Below are 25,478 nucleotides of genomic sequence, written 5' to 3' on the forward strand. Positions count from 1 at the left end.
GATTAAACAGATCTGCAAACGGAGAAGTTAAGGGAGAAAAAATATAATGATCGTGAACGAAACAATCCATATCTAAGATATCAAAGAAGTCGATTAAAACGTTCCTCCTCCCAAATTTCAATTGATAGAAAAGGGTATTAGAAAGATACCCAAATAAAATGATTCATTTTGGAATATTCTTGACTCTCTGCAATTTTCGATAAAAATAAGTTGACAATTTCTTTCAACGTTATTGTGCCTTCGTTATACAACTTCATCGTGTTTAATTTTTCGTTTTGTGTTCTTTTTCTTCTTTTTTTTTTTGATTGGGAACTCCTATCTAATTAAATGCCCGAAGTACGTTCGATTAATTCCTTGTTTTATTACGGTTGCGAATTTAATTCGATTCGTCAAGATTTTTCGAAATTTCTTACGAATGAAACGTGAAATCTGAAAAAGAAAAGGCATTCCCTCGATAATGGATCGATTATAAATTATTCCTCTTTTAATCCGTATTAATATGATATCTTTTAGATCATTCTTTCCTTCGCGATAATTCATCATTGAAATATTTCGTTCCACCTGTTGAATTCATTGTAGAATATCTGATGGCATAATGAATTACGTACGACAGACAATAAGTTAATCGTTATGTCTACTTTGTTCGTGGTATTATAACTTCTGGTTATGAGATTGAGATATCTGTTCGTATTTGAAAAGAAATGAAGAAAAAAGAAATGGAAAGAGAACTAACTCGGTACGTCTACTGGACAATCGATTGTAAAATTTTTCATTCATACTCGCGAAGATGTGTGAAAAATTCATCAAACGGATTTAATTGAATTTCTTTCATCAGTCCAAGTGGAATTGTCTTTTATCAATGTCCTTGTGTACGTCTCTCCAAAGAATTTTATCTATTAAAACGCTTCGGATTAGCATGCCTCGACGTAACAATAAAGTATTATTTGCTTATTAAACGCGAAATATTAAAATGAAGACAAGATGAATATGCAAGAGAGAAAGAAAAATTTTTATCGATTATGTACCTCGGAAAAAAATCCAAAAAGTGGAAGCTCTATGATAATCTATTCGGTACATTTACATAGATCTTTCTAGTCTTGAGAAACTTTACTGTATATACACATAGCTTGTGTACCTTATTATTAAATTATCATACCTTAACAGTTGTGGAAACTCGTTGCTAGATTACTTTTTTATAATGTAAATATATAAAACTACGCTTTTATGTATTTAAGTTTGTCTTTGTAAATATTATCTTTTAAACAGTATGAAAAGAAAGATTGTAAAATTAATTTTATACAAAAAAAGTAAATAAAAAATCGTCGGTGAATAAAATTTACTATATCAACAAATATTATATTGTGAACAAATATAATATTGTATTATCTGTTTAGATGAAAACTTTATCAATCGTTGATTCAATTTAAATTTCGTTTACTAAAATAAAGAATAACAAAATATCAATATCCATATCACCGAATGATCGCACCGTTATTTTATCTAGAAACTCAATAAAATATTGGTTAAAAAAAAAATAAAAAATAAAAAAAAAACAAAAATATGCTCGTCGACAAAAACAAGCCAAAATAGACAAGAAGGGCGATCCTTATGACAATCATCAAATTCTACCATATCCAAAATGTGGAAGAAATCCAATCGTATTTCCGTCCAAATAATTGCACGCGATAAACCGACGTACAAGTGACCGATCGATCTATTAAACGGTTGAAACGATTTCCTGCAAACAAATACATTATATATATACATATATATATATATATATATATATATATATATATATATCGTATCAATAAATGCTACTAACATGACATTAAGATGTAGTTAAATTATCGCTGGTCGATTAGTTGGTCATCGATGATCAAAATAACTTTGCTATCTGTTGATTCGCTTCGATGTCACGAAACTAATCGTTAAGCATGCTAATGTAATTGATTTTAATTCATGAATTCGTTTGTAATATTATTTTTTAGTTAAATCTGTATTTCCAAGCTAAGTTCCATTAAAGCCTTACTACCATAAGCTCATTCATCGAGAACGCTTTGATTCCCGAATATACATATAAATATATACACACATAGAAGATTATCGCTAATTGAACTACTAATTACGAGTACAAAATTAGAACTCTCCGATCTCTTTACACAAAATACAATAGCTCTCGTATTACTCGGATCATTCACTCCGTTCCGCTAATTAGCTTAAAGATGAGCAAACAAAAATATAATCGCGCGTTTTTTAGAGACCCCTTTTATCAACGTTACCCTCTGTTGAACGAAACGTCCTTTTCTTTCCACTTTCTTCTTCAAGGTCGACACCATTCTTTGCTATTAGACAAAGAACTTAGTCAATGTCCCTAGTATGGCCAAAGAGGGATGAAAGGGATGCAAGGCATCCAAGATGGCGCCACTTTCGCGCTTTTCAACATATATTACAAAGATGAAAGCTCTTCCTAAAGAAATCCTTTTAACGACCCCCTTTCAGCATCTTAACTAACTTTCTAAATCCCTACGAAACATAATCCCCAATCTTAATTAATCTTGCAACTTCATTACTTCTCGTACTTAATATTACACAAAATGAGAATTATTTCTCTCGAATCGTTTAAATCCAATTGCTATGAAATATATATTAAACTGGATAATTAAAAAATGGACGAACATTTAGATAAGATAAACACACACATATATATATATATATATATATATATATATATATATGTAAATATAAATAAATATCGAAGGAATAAGAAAAAAATATGAAGCAAAGATTATAAATAATTTTTTCATCCGATAAAAAAAAAAAAGAAAAGATGTTATTTTCTCAGATCAAATTACGAAAAGAACGAGGAAACTCTCCGGAAACGATTGGATTAACTAATGGAAATAAAACGAAAGAGGCGATCTTTGACAAATTGATTGATGTCTGTCTCTTTGTGCCGTTCGAAAAAAACGAATCGTGCGTGCACGAGGTCGTAGATGGCGTCGAGGTACACGAAACGCGACGAGACTGCCGCATCTCAACCGTACGGCGGCTCGTAGGCGACTGCCATCCCGAATGCTCCGACGCCTCCAACGCCTCGCGCGCTGCCAACAAACGAACAAGCGAACAAGCGAAGGGAGAGTGAACGAGTAACTTCCATTTCATCCCCTACCCTTCCCCACCTATGAGCGTAGACGCCCCAAAACAATCGTCATTTTCGATTTCTCTACCTCTTATTCTTCACCCTCTTCTTCATTATTGCCTCCCCTCTCTCTATTTCTCTCTCACTCTCTTATTTTATTCTTCAATATCGACGACAATCGATATCTCTTAAACTTTTTTTCTTAGATTTCTTAGATTTCTTTGAATTTCTTTCCATCTTTTACGTTAGCAACTTTTTAACAAGATCGTCCTTTACTCGTCAAACTTTCTTCTTTATTCTTCTTCCAACTTACAGCAATATTACGATGTTTTGTTTGTATAAAACTACCGTTTTCAGTTCTCTCAAACTCGTGACCCGAAAACACTATTGAGAAAAATGAATGCTGACCTTGTCTTGTCGTCTTCTTGAAAGTGAACTTAATTGAAGTGAATCGAGAGGAAATATGTAGAGTCAATTCTCTTTTCCATTTATTTCTGTTACTTGTTCTTCTCTTTCTGTGAATTATATTTTTTTATGACTTCGTGTCGTAGGACATAGATTCAACGATCTACTGTAAAATGTCTATCATATTTGATTGTATGAAAGGAGAAATTTATTTTTGTATCGATACGACGATCATATTCCCATTCGTTGATATCTCGATAAAAGTTCAGAAGTAAAATCATCCATTATATGATCAATTTCCTATGTCTGTCATTACTAATCTTTTTCTTAATATTTTTTTCTTTTCCTCCCTCTTTCCCTCGGAAATCAAATTCACATCATTTCAACATCCTTTTCGGATAACTTTTTGGCACAGAATAGATGAAATTATTTGATACTCAAAAGATGTGAAAGTCGATTCTGAAGTAAAATTTATCGACGTGACATAAGTCGAAGTGTGCTATTTGTCAAAGACAGAGAACGCGAAGAAGTAAAACTTTTGCAGAAAGATACATAGTCGCTTCCATTCGCGTTTCGAAAGAGACGTTAGTTACAGAAATAACCCGAGACTGCAATTTCTTCGGTTGTTCTTTATTTACTCAACGAATACCTTACGTTAGAGTTTCCATCGTTATTTCGAGTTTAAATTTACATCCATTTATTTTACCATTTTTCTACTGGCAAAAACTCGACTTATATTTTTAAAAAATCATCGATGATAACCATGTCTTGAAAAATACCACCTTTATGTGAAAACTCTCTTCCCTATTGTTTAATCTTTTTAGAATCAAATATAATTTCCTTGAAAACTTCTTGTTGTATCATTAAAAATAACCAAGATATTCTTTGTGCATTGTCTTAAGTGGCTCGTGCAATATTAAAAAAAAAAAAAAAAAGAAAAAAAATATAGAAAAAAAGAAGAAGAATCTTCGAATAAAAGGTAATATTTTTCTTCGTTGAGTCACGTCACGTGTCCTTTGAAATTAGTATTAAACTTGTAAATTTGTAACATAATCCAAAGTAACATAGGTAGATGAGGCGAGTCAGTTATCGTAAATATATGTTTAAAATACGTAAGTATGCTCATGAAGCTCGACCTACTTTTTCTTTTCTTGCTTTCGGTCCTTCCATTATGGAGAGAATAGTTGAAAGATATAGGCATATGTATGGAAGACTTCTTTATAACTTAAATTTCCACTTCATTGCATTATTTGGTCAAACATTCCGTGAACGACTAACCAAATTCTTTGACGTAGAAAACAGATCGTTCAAGTTCGATGAAGACGAACATTTCATACAAATCGATTGCTATTTACTTTCGTCATTTTCTTTTTTCGTGTCACCGAATTCGTGACACGATTCGTCTTCTTAACGATTTGTAATCACATCGAAGCTTCGTCAAATTTCCACAAACCTTTTTCTGTTGTGACCGGAATTTCATAACAACTGAAAACTTCGTTCCGAAACATTTCACGTACTTTCCCCTTTTTCCGAAGGTTCCAAATCATTTTCCCAACTTCTTTTATTGTTATTCCCTAAAGGTTCGATTGTATTACGAAGTAAAGTCATATTGTGGATGAGTATAAATAGTATTGTCAAAAAAACGCCGATTTAAAAATGAGACGATCGATTTAACACTCTTGTACGTGGAAATGGAAAATCAAATAAAAAAAAATTTTATATCGTTTCATTAAATTATATTTAAAACAAAAACGATTAAAGAAATAAATATAATAATATATTAATATTTTATATAAGAGATGTTGCAAAAAAATTGAAATTAATGGAATACGATAATTGCAATCCCTCTACAAATCTCGTTTTTTCGAAACAAATACATCATTTAATTGTATTCGGCTTGTAAACTTTCTCGTTAATGGTAAATGTGATTTCACATCTCGTTCATTAAATTGTTTCTGTTATCAATATCAAACGATTGTTTCGATTAGTTAAGATAAAGAGCAAACTTCGTTAAGAGAGAAAACTAACGAGAAAAGGAGCAAGAGATGGCCAAACTACGTTTGGTAAAGTACAAAAGTTTGTTTCTGTTTCTATGGGGAAATACAAAATCAAAATCAGCATTAAAGTTTAGTTAGAAAATGAAAGACTCTTGGGGCAAACGAATTTAAATTTAAGTCGTTATAAACGAGCACGTACTTTCACTGTCTCTCCCAACTTCATATTTCCACTACATTCGATAAATCATGCTTTTCCACGTACGATTACATCTAATTCGATCGATCGATCGATCGATCGATCGGATTGATACTTAATGAACATATTCACAAGTTGTCTATGCAGGTTTGAGTTACGTCAAGAGAAAAGAAATATCGTGGTGACAATCTTATTAATGGCAAGCAGAAACCATCGTACCCTCGTTCTAAAATGAAATTAATCACTTTCCTACTGGAAATGTTTAATAATACAGCGGTTTATTCAAGCGTGACATTTTTTTTTACACAATAAATATCTATCGTAAAATATAACACAATTTATACTGTATTTAAAATAATTAAAAATTTGTATAATCAAATTGAAAATCTCTCTGTATTTGCCATTCATTATCTCTCTTTTTCTTTTCTCGTTATCAATTATAAATTTATTTCAAATAAGTTAATTATCTTCGAATAAAAAAAAATTTAATTGAAAAGCATTTAATTTGACTTAATTTAAAAAATATATTTAAAAAATAAATTTTAATAGTCGATCAGTTTGCAATAAAGGTATAAAAAGTACTGTCCCTGTTATAAATGACATGACATAGCAGATTTCTACTTGACACGTCAAATCGCACCGTATCGTATCGATAATCCTTACACACATTATAAGTTACGCTTGTAAATGTCTACCGTAAAATATTGAAAAATCGAAGGTCGATCGTTTATTTAACATAAAAAATTTCATTGATAAAATGACAAGAATATGCATATAAAGAATAGCAAGAAGATAATTGTTTTATAAGAACATTATGTAAAAGGATTTGGAAAAAGAAAAATGTGTAAAAAAATTTATTAATGATTTTTATCAGCTCACGAAAAATAGAATATAATCGGATCAAATAACATGTTAGAAAATTAAATATCATTTTTATAATGCGATTAATTTAGTAATTATAAATTTTACAGAAAAAGTTCTTTTTTTCACACGGGAAATGCATACTTTCTGAAAAAAGCATTAAAAAAATTGGATATGATATTAAATTTTCTCATACATGTATATTACTCTCATAGTAGTATTATAGCGTGTATTCTATTAATCATCTGACATTGAACATAGGACATTGAACCTCGTATATTGATTGCAATTCGTACAATGCGTATTACTACGAAGGAATATTATTTTATCACTAAAATTAAATTAAAAGTTTAATTGGACTAATCTACTATCCAAAGTAATAGTATTTTTATATTGAAAGTTCATTTGTTATATAAAGCCAATAATTTTGAAATTAAAGTAAAAGAATTAGATACCTCACATTTTATCCTACTTTTCATATTTAAAAGTGATTTTCCTCAAAATTAGATAATGCAATAGACAATGATACAATTAAATTAATTACCTTGCAAATGTTGCGATATTAGGTAATTCGAGATTTTGTGGAAAACTATTGAAGAGTTGCCTGTTCTGTCACAAAATCTCCTTGTACTTTCTCTCGAGTATTTTATTCGTTACTTTAAAACGTCGAATAAATTCATTTAAGTGTTATATCTGACTTAACTAGTAATTTTGTTCGTACAATAATTTTTGTAAACGTGGAAAGGATTTTAATGACTTTCTTCATTTCCTCTCTCATTATTTATATTACCGAATATGTATCTCTATTTCTTGTCACTTATGAACTACATTAAAGATCTTAATTCAACATTTGTATCATCATATCCAATGAACGAAGATAAGTAGGTAATACTACTGTATGAATAGAAGACCTCATGATATAAATAAATCCAGCTACTTGATATTGCTTTTCAGATGTTAATGTATACTTATCGTGAGCTATTTATTCATAAAATGATGAAATTTTAAGTACCACTCATATATAATACCGAAATGCATAAAATGCACATTTTGTTTCGCATATGTAATAGCAATAACAATATGTTAGCTGTAAGAAAATTAAAATCGTTTGCATGATATTCAAGGAATTTCGACAAAAAATGTAAATCAACGGGCTCGATAATTAAACGAGAGCTCTCGCATAGAATATAATATAATCTCTCTAATGTCCTTTATAAAAAGGGCTTAATCGTTCTTTCGGTGATTACATTTTTATCATCACTAAAAATTATTATCGCATTAATCTCTGTTGCAATTGAGCAAGTTGCTTCACGAAATTAACGAGTTTTCTATGTATTTTGAAATTACATGACTCCTATTATATACTACGAGTGAGCTAGTTTTTTATATCTATGATATTACATGCTTGATAATGATTTAAAAAAATTTAAAAAAAAGAAAAGAATATGAAAAGCTTGAAGAAATAAAAATCGGAAGAAGGAAAGCTCTTATGAAGAAGGAAAGCTGAATAATAAGAATGGAGACCCTTGGATCTGTTCACAATCTAATAATAATAATGGTATAACAATAAGAAAAATAAAATAAAAATAATATAATACTATGCCAATAATAATTATTATGGAATTATATGAATAATGATTATAATAACAATGATAGTGATCAGTCCTTAATTCTATTATGAAATCTCTGTATCTTGGTATGAAGCTTTTAATTGAACATCTATGAGAAATTCAACGAAAGCACTCGAAGCTTTACCAACACGGTCGGTAAAACAGAATGTAAGAAAGAAAAGCTCTTATCACCAAATGGGACACCTTGAATGACGTGAGAAAAAAGCTATGTGTCGCGAGAAAGCTCGTCTTCTACCTTACCAACAGAGATAATGTCTTTGCGATCGCAAAATTATTGTGAACATTCCAAGAGGAACACGTGAAAAAGAAGATTCCGTCTGCTGATAAATATCTTGACTACCATAATGTTATATTATTTTAAAAATAAATTTTAATGCCTCCAGAATATTTTTTGACAGATTTAAGTTAACTAAAACTATAATTAATCCGGCATAAATATTTAAGAAAAAAGAAACTCAAGTTTCAAGACAAAAATTCCCTACGTTAGTTCTTTTATCCCCGAGTAATATACAGGATATCTGATAAGCTCATGGCCAAACTTATACTACGTGTTAATGAGGCTACAAAATTTTATATGAACTCTAATAAAGCATTTTCTAATTTATATGAACTTTTTTTACCTACTCATTAACAAATAATACAAGTTTTGCCTTAATCTTTTCAAATATTCTATATACACATAACACTACTCACTGATTGATGATAATTACAATCAGAGTAAAATCACGGCTAATAACTCGCTATAACAATGTCTTTCTTTTGCACTGTTACCGAAGTAACACTCCGGTAATTAGTATCTACTCGTTAGTCCATTATCATACGAATCGATAATCTTTCCTCCGGTGTTATAGATAGTTTTTTAATCAGGTCGAAGCGCAATGCTTTTATTTACGCAAAAAGAATACTCGTGCTTGATCCGTTGCTTCATAAAGTAGTCATCCAGCGGAAGAACTTGGTTATATATAAAACAAAAAGAAAAGTAGCGTTTTATCAGTACGCGTTGTTAAATGATCGATAAAAGTTACGTTAAGGGGAGAAAGAGGATAACAGAAAATGAAAAACAAAAAATGAATATTTGATTCATATTAGAACTGCTCATTCGATTAACGAAATTAATATCGTACTGTGTTATTCGAATTCATCTTCTATAGCGAATAAAAAGCTTCTACATACGTCACTTTATCCCTCACTATATTCACGATTAAATTACAATTTTCAACGACGTTTCTGTCAATCCAATGGCTTAATACAGACATACAGATATATTTCCTTGTTCAACGTGGAAAGTTATCAATTTTTCGAAGTCGCCTGCTTTTTATCAAACGGAATTTAATATTTAAATACACTTATGTATATAAATATATATTATATTCGCATACTTTATCCGAATTTCAAGTTTAATCTTTCTTCATTTATAGGTATTAATTAGATCATTTACTTTTTTTATCAGTTTCCTTCAACGTTTCTCCATTTACAGATACTCAATCGATGACAGTTGTCGTATATCTTGCATTTAGATAATAAATATATTTCGAATCAAATAAAACGTTTACGCGTTAAATTTCGAGTGTAGGTTTTATTGATCTCCAGTAGCATACGCATTGGCGTCGAAATGTTATCACGAAATATCATAAAATTCTTTTACAAATTAAGGAACATGATTCCATTTGAGATTTTTAAATTAAATATCACAATTTTCAATTATCAAACAGCTTTTGTGTTAATCTTCGTATCGAAATTTTGCAATGTTAAATTTTAACAAATACGCGAGATATTCGTGTCACCGTGAAATAAATTTAATCGAAGTATCATTGAAATGTATACATACTTATAAACATAAACGTCCTTAATAGATTTCTTCTTTTTGATATTTGGCCAAAAAGCATGTTATTTTCTACCAATGGCTGATAATTTACGCGCTTTTGACAAGACAATTTCCTGGAATGCTATTTTTTGTTTCTTTTTGTAGACTTGTAAAATATTATCTAGTTCAATAGGTTGCATTATATCAAACAAACAGAAAAATTCTTCCTTCGCATTTCCATTTAAAAAGCTCGTATATAATTCATGTGAATGATGAGCAATATCTTCGAATACACGTTCAACTCAAACATATTTTTCTAACGTAAACAGCTATCTTCCATTTCGTGGGAGATACTAAACGTAATAAAAATAAACGTATTATAAATCTAAAAAACCTTGAGTGCTCGGCTGCTCAACTAAATAGAATTTTTAGAAGTTTTCTTGACATTCAATTTTTTACAAGTTTCCTAGCAATAGATCTCAAATACTTACATATAATAAAATTTTAATAAAATTAGCAGGAACTATTGGCTAATTTATTATAAACAATTTCTCTTCCTGTGTATTTGAATATTGATAAAAATTTACTTACGTAATAGGTACTTATGAAAATCCGCTTATTACGATTCGTCACTTACCTGAAACAAATAAATCGTATATCAAACAGGATGAATATAAATCAGGCTTTTTATAAAGTTATTATGAAAGATTTATCTTTTGTCAATAATCACAAGCCTCTTTCTGTGTCGATTAAGCATTTGATTCCGAATTTAATTACAAGACGAACGCTAAATACAATAAATAATCGTATTGAAGTAGGATTAACTTTTTGTAAATTACAATTGTACTCATAAGAAGAGAATACGTTTCAAAATAATTAGGAAATACTATAAGTATGATGTTATTGAAATAAATAAAATTGTTAAAAACAAAATTGTAAGCGTTACACATTTTATTACTTTTTATCTTCCGTTTCTTAATTTCTATCTTCTGTTTTAATAACTTTTTGCATTAATTTCATATAAATATATACATATATATATATATTTGAATGAAATTATAATTTATATAATTTTAAAGAAGAATTGTTATTCTTAGATTGCAATTAATGATATATTGTCATATTTATGTTATAAAATAGAATATTCATAATTCATATTATAAAATGGAAAGAAAAATGGTTCATTCATTTAATCCAAGAATTCTTACAATAAACGCACGAAATGAAACAAAAGTTAGAGACTTTGAAAGACCCTTTTCCAATATATCGAAGTAGGTCAACCGATAACATAAAACCCTATATCCCGTCAATGTAAGTTCTAGGGATATCACAAAAAATTGATCTCATCTTGTTCTTGCGGATGCTGTTGTATGGTATCCAATGAGGATTTATGAGTACATGTATACGTGTGTTTTTCCTTGAAAACATAGTTTGTTACGTCCATACCATGAAGACCTTAAATAGATCTTTGTTTTCGAGTTAATTTACTATCCTCTTTTCATGAACGTAAGTATGATAAAACTCAGTTTATTCTGTAAAATAGTACGTTTATTATATATATATATATTTTTTTTTTCTACATATAACGTGGCTTACTTTTCAAGGCAAAGATGAATGTCAAGGTTCCCTGCTTTTAAAACTCTTCAAGTCAGACCATCGAAATGATAGCTGCGATCTTTAAATAGTAGTATATAAAAGCTTCTATCATCAAAAGAAGAAATAGATATAATACGGTCGCAAGCTATTAAAAAAATAATCGGAAATGAAATGCACGCTGTATTTGGAAAATAGTAACTTTTACGTAGGATCAAAAAATACTTAAGAAAGTTAATAAAAATATTTAGAAAGTAATATTACATGTTACAAAATATAGATTTATAGCTTTCCTATTAAAAGTATCAATGCAGATATATTTATCAATGTCAAGAATCTAAATCGATTTTCTCATTTAAGTTATGAAAATGAAATATTTTAAATTTCCGCTCCTTCATAGGTATATGAATACGTGTATAGAGAGCATTTCATTTAACTCCCAATGTAAGAATATTTTGTAACAGTTTAAATCTATGAAAAAATATAAAAGAGAATAGCATATAGTGTAAATTATTTTTTTACAAGTCAAATGGTGGAGAAAATTTCAAGGTCCGATTAATTTCTTTAGATTAGGACCATATATTCTTTTTTTTTAATGATACGATGGCATATGTTAATTTAATTGTAATACCGTAAACTTCGCGTGACCTTAAATGAAAACATAAATTTATAAAAATTGGGCAATTTATGTAAAATGAAATAATTATTTGATCATTTTCTATTGATGGCAATCTGAATGATGAAACATATGTATTCGCATACTCTCATGTAATCTTACAGAATGATCGAACTTACAAAATGATGCGCTTAATTTATAGATTCAGCCCTCACGAGATATGCCAATATTACGAGTTAAAGGGAATATCCTGTATATCCTCTTTTGAAGGAAGCTTATGGTAATGGAGAATACAAGTATCATCGTAATTTAATAGTATGTAGAAAGTTAGTTATATTTATTCTCCCTTGTTAAAGGTTTTCAAAAGTTCTCTATTTTCTGAAAAGTTATTGCATGATCGTATATAAAATTGTAAATGCGATTATATACGAAAACTAAATACGTAAAAACAATTGTAATGTTTCTTCTTAGAATTTCAATTATTTTATGGGAAAGATACGTTCTACGACATTTATAATTAATTAAAGGCACTTTGTCGATTGTTTTCTGATCTATTACTTTTAAATAAATATTGCTATGGCATACGTTTAATAAAAAAGAAATCCGAACAAATTAATTTTTTTCTTATACAAATGAAATGAATACAAATGAATGTTTCGGATCAATAATAAAACGACTAGTGAGTATCGATAATAAAACAAACGAATGTAAATATATTAAGTACATTGCAATCGATCTAGATATTCGAAGACATGATGAATGAACAACATGAAACCTTACAGTAATATTCAGGATATCCTCTTTTTTATCTCCTTTATTTATTGTTTCGCAAATCTACATGCGACAACAATAAAGTTATTTTCACCAAGCAAATCGTATATCCGACGTGCGACATATAAGTTCCGATATATGAATTCACTGAATTTAGATACTTTTTTTATTTCGGATATCGATGTATGTATATTTCAAAGGCACAACGCAATAAACTGCTCGATAGCTATCGCTAAAAAAAAATCTTAACAATGATGAAAAAGTAGTTAAAATTCAAGATAAAAAAATATTAGCGTCATAAAATAAAAATTATTATCAAAAGAGAAATTCTCTTTTTTCATTAGTTATAATATCGGGGTTAAGTTTGTCGATGTTTAATGAGACACAAAATTGAAATAAATCACTAAGTTAAAAAAAAAATTATACAAAATTTTGTCAGCAATACATTATTTTAATGTATGCATAAGACTAAATAAAATGTTTTGATACACATATTTGGGATGATTCAATAATTATGAATCGAATCGACTTAATTACCTTTCGTCCAATCTGAAAGATGACCTTGATAGATCGCTCCACGCGCTCATGCTTCGACTTCGTCTTCTACATGATGTCTGTGGGGCAAGTAATCTTGAACTACTTCGTCTTCTAGTAGTAGCCAGATTTTCAGCTTGGAAGTAAACCCTAGGTGGGTGGGACTTTTGTTGAGCATTTGGAGGCGTCGACGTTGGCGTAACTGCTGTTGAAGTATGTAATTCCGGCAAGGCCTCGTAATCCCATCCACGAGCACCCATTTCGAGCAAGGGCACCGTAGAGGATGCGTTCGCACCCGGAAGAGGATCCCGAGGTTTTCGACGCTTTTTCAGAAGTCCAAGAATTTGTCCGATCGCTGATTCGTTCGATCGATTCTCCTCTTCCTCTTTTTTCTTTTGTTTCCTGCCTGACAACCTCACTTTGCTCTCCTCGTTCGATAACCCCGTGACAGATATCTCGATCTTAGGCGCTCCTCGCTTCTGCTTGTCCACTTTGCTCTTTGATCCGGGCATCGATTACATCGATCGCACGTAGCGCTTCCTTTCATGATGAATCTCCGTACAACCGGAATTTCGATGAGCTTTTCTTCGACAAGCACCTATACTTTTATTTTTCCTCTTCCTTGGTATATATATATATTTTTTATTTTTAAGTCTTTTCGATATCCTCTTATTCTCTCTTCTATCTTTTTATTTCTTTTTTGTTTCTTTTTTTTTCTTACTTCACTTTCTTCCCTTTTTGTCTCTTACTCTTTTAGATACTAATCGTCTGAAAAATATTGAGAAAGAGAAAGAGAGAAAGAGAGATACATCATTCCAGCTCGTATCTCACTACTATTTGTTACGGAATATTCTATCCAATTTGCATGAAAAGTAGGTATCTTCTTACGATTCTTACAGGAATTTTCAATTTGTGAAAATAACTTTCATCGATCTTTTGGAAAAGATAACAACGGAGAAAAGTGTTAACGATCTCATTTATATTTATTACAGTTTCTTGTCTCGTTACTTCTACAGCGTTACTAATATTTCTTTTTTTTTTCTATCTTCGTTAAATATTTATCTTAACATTCATGAAGTAGCTTCAGAATCTGAATCGTAACCTCCTACGTGTAGTAATTTTCGAACGAATCTTACGATTACAGAACGACGTAAGCCGACGTAAAATTCCACGATCGTCTTCGATCATTTTTTTTAAAGTTCAACGAACATACGAATTTTAACGAGAATGATCAGGCACGTAACAAAGTAACACGATGATGCCCGGTTTCAACAACAACTTTCTTCAATATTTCGTTTCAACGATTAGATAAAGCGAATTACCATCGTAATTGTATGTAGGAAAGTGTGGAAATTCTTTAAAAAGTAGACGTCGTCGTTCGACGATGACTGTCTCGATCGTCAACGCAATCTATACATATATATAGATATATACCAATATATATATGTATATGTATCTATAGTATATCTCTTTCTCTATAATCAATAAAAACAATATCAACAAATTTTGCGTAATTATAAAACGAGCCAGTTTTCTCTTGACAAATCTTATTCAGCTGATATTCGTGTTAAATATTCGTGTATATCCAAAATCGAATTAACAATACATCGAACGTTTAATAGATTTTTTCTATTTCGATCGTCAAAATCATTGTTCCAATCGTGAACGTCTTTTCGACGTTATTTCCAGAAAATATTCCAGAAAATCTGTTCTTGTCCTCCGTCTCGGAGATACATCGAATGATTTTTATACTTTCGATCGTGAGAAGAATTTTTCATTCATCGATTTTCGTTTTGTTCGCATTGGAATTCGCGCTTTTTTTGCTTGGTGAGGAGAAATTGATGATACCGCACGCGCGCGCGCGCTTTCCAGACACTATGGAGATCATTTTCGTAGAACGATCATGGCCGATTAAGACGCTTGTGACGCTTGCAATTGATCCTCTTGCGGTTTTCACCGGTCCGCACTCGACGTCAATGCCAACAATACTGAGAAACTTGCTTCCTTGTATCCACGACTGACCTGGATACGTCATAAAATGCTTGGTTGGTGCTCGTTCAATGGGGGAGAGTGTGTGAGAGACAGAGAGAGAGAGAAAGAGAGAGAGAGAGAGAGAGAGAAAGAGAGAGAGAGAGAGGAAGGGAGAGAGTGAGAGAGAGAGAGAGAGAGAGAGAGAGAGAGAGAGAGAGAGAACGAAGGTCACGGTCAACCGGCAGCAGCGACTTCGATGTTCTTTCGTCCTTAACACGAAACTGCTCCTTGATTGCGTCGCAACGTGAACGTTTGCCACGCACGCTCACGCGATCCGATTCTTACGCAGATCACCACGTTGCCTACTAACGTTCATTCATACTCAACGAGACATGCTTAACATCCCTCACGATGATTCCAGTTGAACTTTAATTCATTATTTCTGAACTTTTTCAGAATTAAAGTGATGTTCTTAACAATAATAACAATAACAACAACGATTATAGTAATAATAGTAATAATATTAATAATAACGATAACTCTTGGCGATCGATGTTAATTCGAAAAAATGATGTCCTTTATAGATATACAAATACATACACACACATATATATATATATATATATATATATATATATTATATATATCTATAGGAAGATGTCCCAGTTCGTATGGCTTGGTTCTTTCTATGTCACTGTGACGAACTAAGATCAGCTGATATTTGCTCCCTCCGATGAAAGCCTTCCTCGATTTTACGATAGCAAAGTAAACACGGAGTCTTCGAATGCACGGGATTACTTTTTACTATCACCCTTTCTCTCTCTCTCTCTCTCTCTCTCTCTCTCTCTCTCTCTCTTTCTCTCTCTTTCACTAATCGATTAGTCGAGAAAAATTTTGCTGATATGATGACACAGTCGAGAGGGAGAGTTAGGAGATAAGGTCGAAGGTGACTCCTTCGTCGAATTGACCAGTCATTCCAGTTATCTGAACGAATCTTCTTCTCCTTGTCATTCTTTTTTTTATCGTTTTAACTATACCAAGAGATGTTCCTTTTACACTAGTCACGAAAGCAAGGGCGGAAGCAAGCCAAAAACTTTGGATCGAAATAACGCCATGGTTAAGAGAAAACAAGAGAGATATGTATATAGAGAGAGGGAGAGAGAAAGAAAGAGAGAGAGGGAAAGAGAAATAGAAAGAGAGCTTATGTATATATAGTTTCACAGACAAGACAAAGGAAAGAAAAGTAATAGGTACACTCGGATTTCACGAGTTTCGAAATGGCGGAATTCGAGGGACATCCTTGTATTCGATCAAATCTTAAAGCCTATATTTGTCACGAAACGCGTTGTTTGTCGTGCTCGTTCGCCACTAGCCGTGTTTCTTGATGGATGCTCGCTTTTTCACATCACCACGAGACAGTCTGACTCACTACCCCGTACTGCGGTACATCGTAGAGGTTTTCTCTCGTGGTTGAATCTCGTCTCCCGCGCACACCACCCTTCTCACTACCTCCTACCTTCCTATCTACCCTTCCCTTCTCTCTCTCTTTCTCTCTCTCTCTCTCTTTCTATCTATCTCTATCTCTCTCCCTCTCTTTCTTATTCTCACTCACTCTCTTTTGATGTATCTGTCTATCTTTCTCGCTCACCGAAAAACTCACACTAACGTTCGAATATCACGCACACTCGTCTGCACTTATATGCACGTGGCGCCGCCGTTGTCAAGGCGATTGCGCCAACAGATAGACAGATAGGAGCATTCGTGTTACGTATTGTTTCTATTTACAACTTAACAATATTTGATCTTTATCCATGATCTTTGAAAATCCAATTCTTTATGAAAAATATCATAAGCCGAAAATTGGATTTCTTTGTTTACTCTTTTTTATTTTTTTTTCAAGTGAAAAAAATGAAATAAAAAGAAAATATTAGATTATCTGTGGTGTCTAATCAATATACATTCGCAAAATTATTTTTATAAATGATTCGTATTACGATCAATTTTTATCGGTATCAAAAATTAGGAGAACTCCTTCATTCGTGCAAAAAGTAATATTGTATGGGATGTGAGAATTGAATGGATGCCTGGAATGAAGCATCGATTCTATGCAGAGCAAAGGGAAACTCACGTAGTGAGTTTGCGCTTTAGAAATCTAGGAATAGCGCGTAAATTTCACCGATTCGATATATCATGTCACCAAATATCGAAGAATTGAGATGAAATCGTCAGGCGATTAAACGCGATCAAAACTTTCTCTGTTACTTCTTTGTAACTTTATTAACTTAAATGATCGTCTCAAAGTTCTTAATTGAACGATTGAAAAATGTGAAAGCTTCGCGTGACTACTACTAGATAATTGGACTAGTGCTCGAATGAATGATCTATTTCATCCTTCTAATTTCACCTTCTAATTTAGTTATTCTTTGTTATCATACATATAGAAACGAATCGAACGATATTTGAATAATGAAGAGTTCCTCCGTATTCTAATAATTTGCTTTTAAAACGTATGATTCTCTGATTAGTTGGGTACATTTGTATTCTTTCCGTTGGCACATCGGAGAACACTATAATTCGCCTAATGAATCAACCAAATGGGTCCCTTCATTGTTCAAATTCAAATAGAAGCATCGAAATTTTATTCTAGAGACTTAGTAGGAATAATGAATGTTATCATTAATATTTTTAATTTTAAATAAAATATAAATGGACGGACTATTGTAAAAAAATACTTACGTTACTTTTTGAAAATATATCTTATTTACATTCGGATGATAAAGAATTAGGCGAGATCGCAGCTATCAATTTTTCAATTTTTTCTATGGATAGGCTATATCTCTCCGTCCCGGACGTTTCTTTTTTCTCTCTCACATTTCCCAAGAGAGGATACGAACCTTTCTCCGCGAACCAAATGCGACGTTTTTCATGAATAAAAACCGTAGAGGCAGGATAACAAGGATGAAAGTCTTTTGATGTGAAAAAAAAAGAATCTCTAGGATGAAACCTAAACTATGATTATTTTAAACGTCTCGACCCATTCGAAAAGCACCGCAATCGTCATATATAGAATAAAATATGATTTTTATACAATTCTCGCGTATACCTTTTCTTCTGTCACATGTACGTATACATTGTCATAGCTATGCGAAGTAATGGGCAATGGCGTTCGAATGTTCTCTCATGTATAGAGAGATAGACAGAACAATGGCAGCTCGACGTCGGTAAATTCCAACGGGAAAGCTCGAAAGCACGGAAAGCTTGAGCGAATACCGTACCGTCGATAAAGCAGTGCTATGAACAGTTCATTCGAAATGACCCTAAAGCTCGAGTTTGATGCTATCGCATAACTGCACAATATACACTACATATGAGGCCTTTTCATCGAAGGACGGAATGTGTTCTTCGTTGATGATCAACCAAACTCATCCATTACGATTCATAGTTTCATGGAAAGATATAGAACAACAGACGATAGGAGTGCCCTATTTAGCCTACTAGGCGGCGCGCTTGTCTTTTCAGTATAAAAAAGAAAAAAAGAAAAAAAAAGAAAAATATTACATGTAAATCCAATGTTACGGGTGTATATCTCAAAATTTTCTATTTCTTATGCCATTTGATCTTAACGTTTGGATGGAAATAAAATCTGTAATTTTAAAATAAAAATATTTCTGATAACTTAAAACATGAATTACGAGCTTTTTTCTTTAAAAAAAGGGCTGTTATTATTTTTAAAGGTGTTTCTTATCAAATAATTTATGGAAAAGATAGTGAGTTTTGCAGTTAAATTATATACACATAATTACGAATATTAGAAACGATCTAGAAGAGATATGATTTGGAAAATGTAACATTTTGCTCGATAATACAATATTTTCACTCGATTATATTCTATGATTGAACCTCACGCGAGACATACGATTTTCTACTTTCTTTATTTTTAATAATTCGATATAAATGTATATCTAATGACCTTTAGTTGAAAGAGATACGACAAATTCGTTTGCAAAAGTACAGAGGGATAGGACAGAGAGTAATTTAACCGTAAAAAGGTGAACCTTTCCATACCCAACAAATCGTTAATTTTCCGACCTATATTTCAATGACGACCTATCAGGGTAGATTTTAATTAAAGGATTAAATTTATCGAATAATTGTCGACCCATTCGAGATTAATCGTATCAAATATATCGTCGACCACGATAAAAAATAAATCGAAATAACATTCAATTTTATTTCCATGCTCGTTTGAAAGATAGTAAAAGGAATTACAGGAAGAAAGAAATTTAAGTTGATCGAACTCATGAACTTGGAAATAATTCCAGACGAGAAATTATATTTATCTTGATTGCTCTCTAAATTCATCTCCTCTTTTATATTCGAAAATTTGTCGCGTTGTTAGAAGTCTTCTATAAATCAATGCTAGATAAATATCTCGATAAATCAGTACGCTTAATATTTCCGCTTCGAAAATAGTTATATCCTCTAAGAATATCTTACATTCATGTAACCTGTAAAAGAAAGATCGTATCTAAACGTTTTTACAAAGCGTTTCAAATAAATATTTTAATTAAAAATAAAATGGTACTATATATATACACGAAGTATGTCAAGAAAAAATTTCATTTAACTTTGAGACCTATAAGAATATTAATGAAGGGAAAATTAACGAGAAAAAAAGATACGAAGAAGATGTAGCAAATGTGTAGTAATATCGAGTCACGCAAGCTTGCTAAGAGATTACTATTTAATTACAGTTATGAAAAAATGAATGTCTAGTAGGAAAAAATTATGTAGATATAATATTTAATGCAATTTTATTAACGTGATGATGTTTTATTCATAATAAGAAGTTTCACGCATGTTTTCATATGGATTCTTTACAATATTCCGTAAATTGTTTCAAACTCAAACATTTTAAAAGAATTAGACAAAACATAGTTAAAAAAAAAAAACATCAATAAAAATCGGGAGAGATCGAAATCAGGTACATATATAGGAAATATCATTTAACGATTTCTCGTACATCTCATTGACATACAAAATTCCTACTTGACATCATTTTTCTTATTTGTCACTCAATCAAAACCGATGAAAATACTTCAAAGGTCGGTTAGTTGGTAGTTGTAAGACAAGCACAAAGATCACCCTACGTTACCTAAATCTACGAGTCGTTGTTAGTACGTGATTAAAGGCTGTTCTTCCTTTAGAGTAAAAAGTGATGTTCCAAAAGTTTCCGAGTTTCAGCACAAACGATACCCTCGGGAGTGTTAGAAGAATAATAGATTCCCGATAATGATAAAGAAATACGAGAAAAATGTATAATCCTAGGAACACGCATTAATCAGTCACCTTTCTCGTACGAATGAAGTATTATTTTTATTTCTGAGAATACGAAAACGAAACTTATCTTTTTTTTTGTCCGAGATAACAGCTTTCAAGTGGAAGATACAAAGATTTGCTTTTCTGTATCAAACTAGTTGGATATCTATTTTCTCGTTTCCGTCTCCTTTACAAAGGGTCAAGTTCTGTTAGAGCGTGTAGACATTTCCGCCTGAAATTCTCTCAGTATCCCTTGAAACGGTAAGAGCGCCGAGCATTTCAACGAGAAGAATGAAAGAAAAGAACGAGGGAGACAATCCGTTAGGTAAACCCAGATCTTGGCTTTTCTCGTAGGGAGTAAAGGCACATGGCCGTCGTTCTTCCAGGCCACTTTCTAAATGACAAAAATAGAAAGACCGCTCGATATTAATTGTGTCAAGTGTGGATCCTTGACTTCTGCACGAAATAAAACAATGCCTCCTCTGTTAGATCGTTTTTTACCTAGATAGGCATTCGCGATATAGATACATAGACTAAATTTCTATACGTGAAATTACATATGTAATACGTACATATATAAATGTCATTTTTAGTATAGCATATTCGAAAAAGGATCCATTCCAATCGAAATATCGTATACATTTGTATATATGAATTTTAAATCGTATCTACAGCCTATTTCTACAAATGTTTCCCATAATCTATTTTTCGCGTATAAAATATTCAATAATGCGTAAACAGAAGGATCGATCGAGGAATAATAATTTGTTATAAAATATATTTCAATATCAAACGAGATAGAACATATTTGTAAAAATCATGAAAATTGCTTAATTAACAATGGGTAGAATTCTTGCACTGTTTAAAAAAGAATGTATTTTTTTTTCACAAAAACAATTTAAAACAAAGATAAATTTTATTGTGTCAAAAAATTGAGAAATACGTATCTCGTGATTAAAATGTTGTCGTTCAAACTTAATATTGAATGAAACTCGATGGCGATGAAAATATTTCGTAAGAATTCAAGTCAAAGATAAGGGTGTGAAAGTAAAACCCATTGAAAATAACGTTCAATATTCATGAATATTTTTACAAAGATCGAAGCGTTTTCTTCCGAATTAATCGCTTTGAATGAAAAGAGTGATCTCTCCTATAGGAAATTCATGACATACAATAAAAATGTATGAACACGTAGAGCACTTTGTTATAGTCGGTTTACCAGAAAAATGAGCTGAAAATATTTGTCGTTTGATAAAACTGTTGTACAAAATGTCGACATACAGGCTAAAATTTGGTATATGATATTTAATCTATACAGAGTGTTATGAAAAATTTTTTTAGCTATGCAATAACAATGGTACTCTTTCACGCGTATTTTATTTAACGATCGAAATGAATAACGACAAGTGTACATTAAAAACGATTTTTGACGAATATAAACTTATGTACTGTTCGTATATGCATTCATCTGGCCATTCATGTTGTTATGAAAGAATTTTTAATCTGATGACAACGAATTTACTTAATTATTGGGACTTTCTGTAGATTGCGATTTTTTTATTTATACATAACTTATAAAATGTGTAACTTACTAACAATAAGCGTAAACGTAAAAACTTTTTTCATGGTAAATGTCGATCGAATAAAATATACTTTTATAATCTTTTGCTTTTCGCTTATTATTTCTAACTCCTCGTTTTTGGCTATTGGGATCTCACCTTTAATCGTTACCTTTTAATTGTGCCATGCTCGTGATTACTACGATGATTGCCGAAACCATTGTAGCTGATTTCAATCGAAAGGTCATCATTTATCAGTTTCATATATACGTACGTATGCTTTGTAAATAAATAAAAGTGATATTATTTGATGAAATCGTAAAGACGAAATTTGGATTATAATTTTGAATTAATGAAAGATACGGATCCGGATATTAATGAAGGTTTCAAATCAATAAGTATATGCGATAATCATCAGCACTTATTGCTTTGGATGATGTTGTTTCGGCAGCAAAATATAAGATCGATATATAGACACTTTAGTATAATTGAAGGATCTAGGTTTATCTGATTATTCTTTTTAGTTCAGTATGTTCAAGCAAATAAGCAAGACCGTGTATTCTCGTCAGCATAATAGCTTTGGCAAATATATTCTATTAGACTATCGTAAATATGCGTATACAATTTGAAAAACTTACGGCTTTTTTCTTTTTAATTTATAAATTTCATTCTTAAAACAAAATGCATCTTAAGGTGAAAAATAAAAGCTAGAAGTTTTTCAAATTCATATATTAAATGTCATAATTTATACACGACTTATTCAAAATTTAATTTATTCTTCTCTATGCATCTAAAAAAATATTTTTCTGTCGCTTCTATCATATACTCAGTCCAATTCCAATCGAATATAATCACATATTAACGACTTCGAGACAAATACTCTTACTCGATTTAAGCCTTACCACTATAGTTTTTATTGACCGAATAGTACTAACTAAACCATCGTAGGAACGTTACTTTTCGTATCATACAATTTTATCGATCTATTTACAAAGTTAATAATTGATGTCTCACTACTTTCAAGATCGATTATTTTCAAAACTCGCTAATGTCTCCTTATTTCTGAATTAGGGCGACTTATGACTACTTATATTTTTTCTGTGGAAATAAAAGTGATATTGTTTCTTTTATCTTTACCTTTTTAAATTTTAATGACTATAATAGTCGATAAATCGACGGTGAAATATTAAAAAAAAAGTTTTAATTATAATCTTGTTTCCTCAATGAAAATATTTCCTTATTATTTCAATATTCTATAAAATCGGTGATTCATTATTTTTGCCGACATATTTCTGATCTTTTAAATAACCTATTGAAGACTTTTCAATTAAAATGTTCTTCTACTTTAATTACGTATCAGTATTACAATATCGTTCGATAGAGAGGTTTATTTTGATTAAATAGATCAACGTGAAAATAACTGATAAATCTGAAATTCTTTTACCTGAATTTTTTTCTTAATTTTTCTATTATATTAAATACTTTAATATAATAGAAAAAAAATGTCGAAGAAAAAGGAAAGCCTTGAAAAATATGGAAAATATTTGTAATATTGTAATGGATTGCAACCATCGATTACAGAAAATAGAAACGTATCTAACTAACTCGAATATAAAATAAAATACGAGAATATACGAGGAAAGTACAATTTCCTTTCGTAGTATTATACAGCTATATACAAGGTAGATGTTTTAGTACTCGCCATATTAATGGATAGATGTAGTACTTTTCTTTTCGTACAACGAATGTAACTCGATAAATAAAAGCAACGTGAGAAATGTAATCAAGTTATCAAAAGAAAATCAATAAGTATTCGCTTACAATTTTTAATACGCGTGAATTCTAAAAATAATAGCTAAACAAAAACTGAATGCTATCTCTAATTTTGAATCAGTAGAACTTATTGAAAGTATTTAAATGAAATAGCAATATTTATTCTATCGTATACAAAACATATCAATAATCTGACTCACGAACGTGACCTCCAAAGTATTATGAACTCGTCACGTTGTGAGTATTCCTCAAGATTCTCTTACGTTATTCCGTTAAATTTAATATACGAAGCAATATATCATTAAATTACAAGATCTTTACATTGTTTCTTCTCTTGAGAAAATTAAAAAGATAAAGATCGCAGCTTTCAGCGCAAAACAAAAGTTTTTGAAAAATTATCTAATTAATCGTTTCGTAAGTAAAACTCGATGTATTCATTGATAAAAAAAAAATAAAAAAGAAATATTAAAAATATTTAAGAAAACATCAATGATAATTCGCTAAAACATTTGTAAAACGAGATATATTCTTCCGAACGATTTCTTAAAAAGGTAAACAAACTAATTCCGACTACTAAACGAACGTATTATTTCTCTTCAAAGCGATTCGTTGTAAAGAGAAAGAAAAAATAAGTTCAATGCAATAACAAGAAATACGATAAGTTGTAAAGATCAATGAATTATTTACTCACCGTTCGCCATCATCGTTGAACGCATAATCACCTAGGATGAGATCACGAAGGCGATATCTCGGTGGCAGGATAAGAGGCAAGCAAGGGTCTGGCTCGTTCATGGTGTGAGTTACGTTCATGCATTCAGCGTTCGAGGATTCCTTGGAAATGTTGCTTTTCGTGTACCCCCCCGTTCTATCGGGGGAAGTACGAAATAAAATATTTGCGTATGCCACAATGACTTTTTCAAACGATGATCACTCGTTATTCGGCTGATAATGATAATAATCGAATGATATGATACACACGAGCGTTAATAATCTTCTGAAAACGCACTTTAAGAAGAATTATAATATGTACGTAAAATTAAAACGAACGAAGGAGATCGCTCGTATTCTCTCGACGGTTTGTTGTGTTCTGTGTCGAACGCGTGCCAAGGGTGTAAACGATGACGTATTGTCCTACCAACGCGCACGCGTTATTATTTCAGCAAGGCCCGATACCTCTTCGAATGCCGTCTATCTTCCGACTGAGGGATGTTTGTCCTCTGTACCGATAATAAGGCGAATAAACAATGAACAACGCTGTATACCAGTTCTAAGAATTAGATTTACACACGCAAGGTCACTTTCTCTA

The 25,478-nt window shown here is 31.2% G+C and overlaps 1 protein-coding gene across 11 annotated transcripts in view; it reads right to left on the reverse strand.

Moving 5' to 3' along the window:
• LOC122632637 (potassium channel subfamily T member 2) overlaps nt 1–25,216 on the reverse strand; it is a 104,131-nt gene extending 78,915 nt beyond the window's left edge. For 4 of the 11 annotated variants that reach the window (XM_043819689.1, XM_043819682.1, XM_043819688.1 and 1 more), the window contains exons 1-2: nt 16,776–17,065; nt 13,554–15,572 (exon numbers count right to left, since the gene is read on the reverse strand). In XM_043819689.1, coding sequence (XP_043675624.1) covers nt 13,554–14,062 — 509 coding nt within the window. In that variant the 5' untranslated portion in view covers nt 14,063–15,572; nt 16,776–17,065. Of the gene's footprint in view, nt 1–13,553; nt 15,573–16,775; nt 17,075–24,863 lie in introns of those variants that run through there. The other 7 variants (XM_043819683.1, XM_043819687.1, XM_043819681.1 and 4 more) reach the window with 5 other exon arrangements.
• Between the last annotated feature and the right edge of the window lie 262 nt (nt 25,217–25,478).

Source organism: Vespula pensylvanica, chromosome 10 (genome assembly GCF_014466175.1).
Source record: "Vespula pensylvanica isolate Volc-1 chromosome 10, ASM1446617v1, whole genome shotgun sequence".
In the NCBI taxonomy this organism is placed as follows: domain Eukaryota; kingdom Metazoa; phylum Arthropoda; class Insecta; order Hymenoptera; family Vespidae; genus Vespula; species Vespula pensylvanica.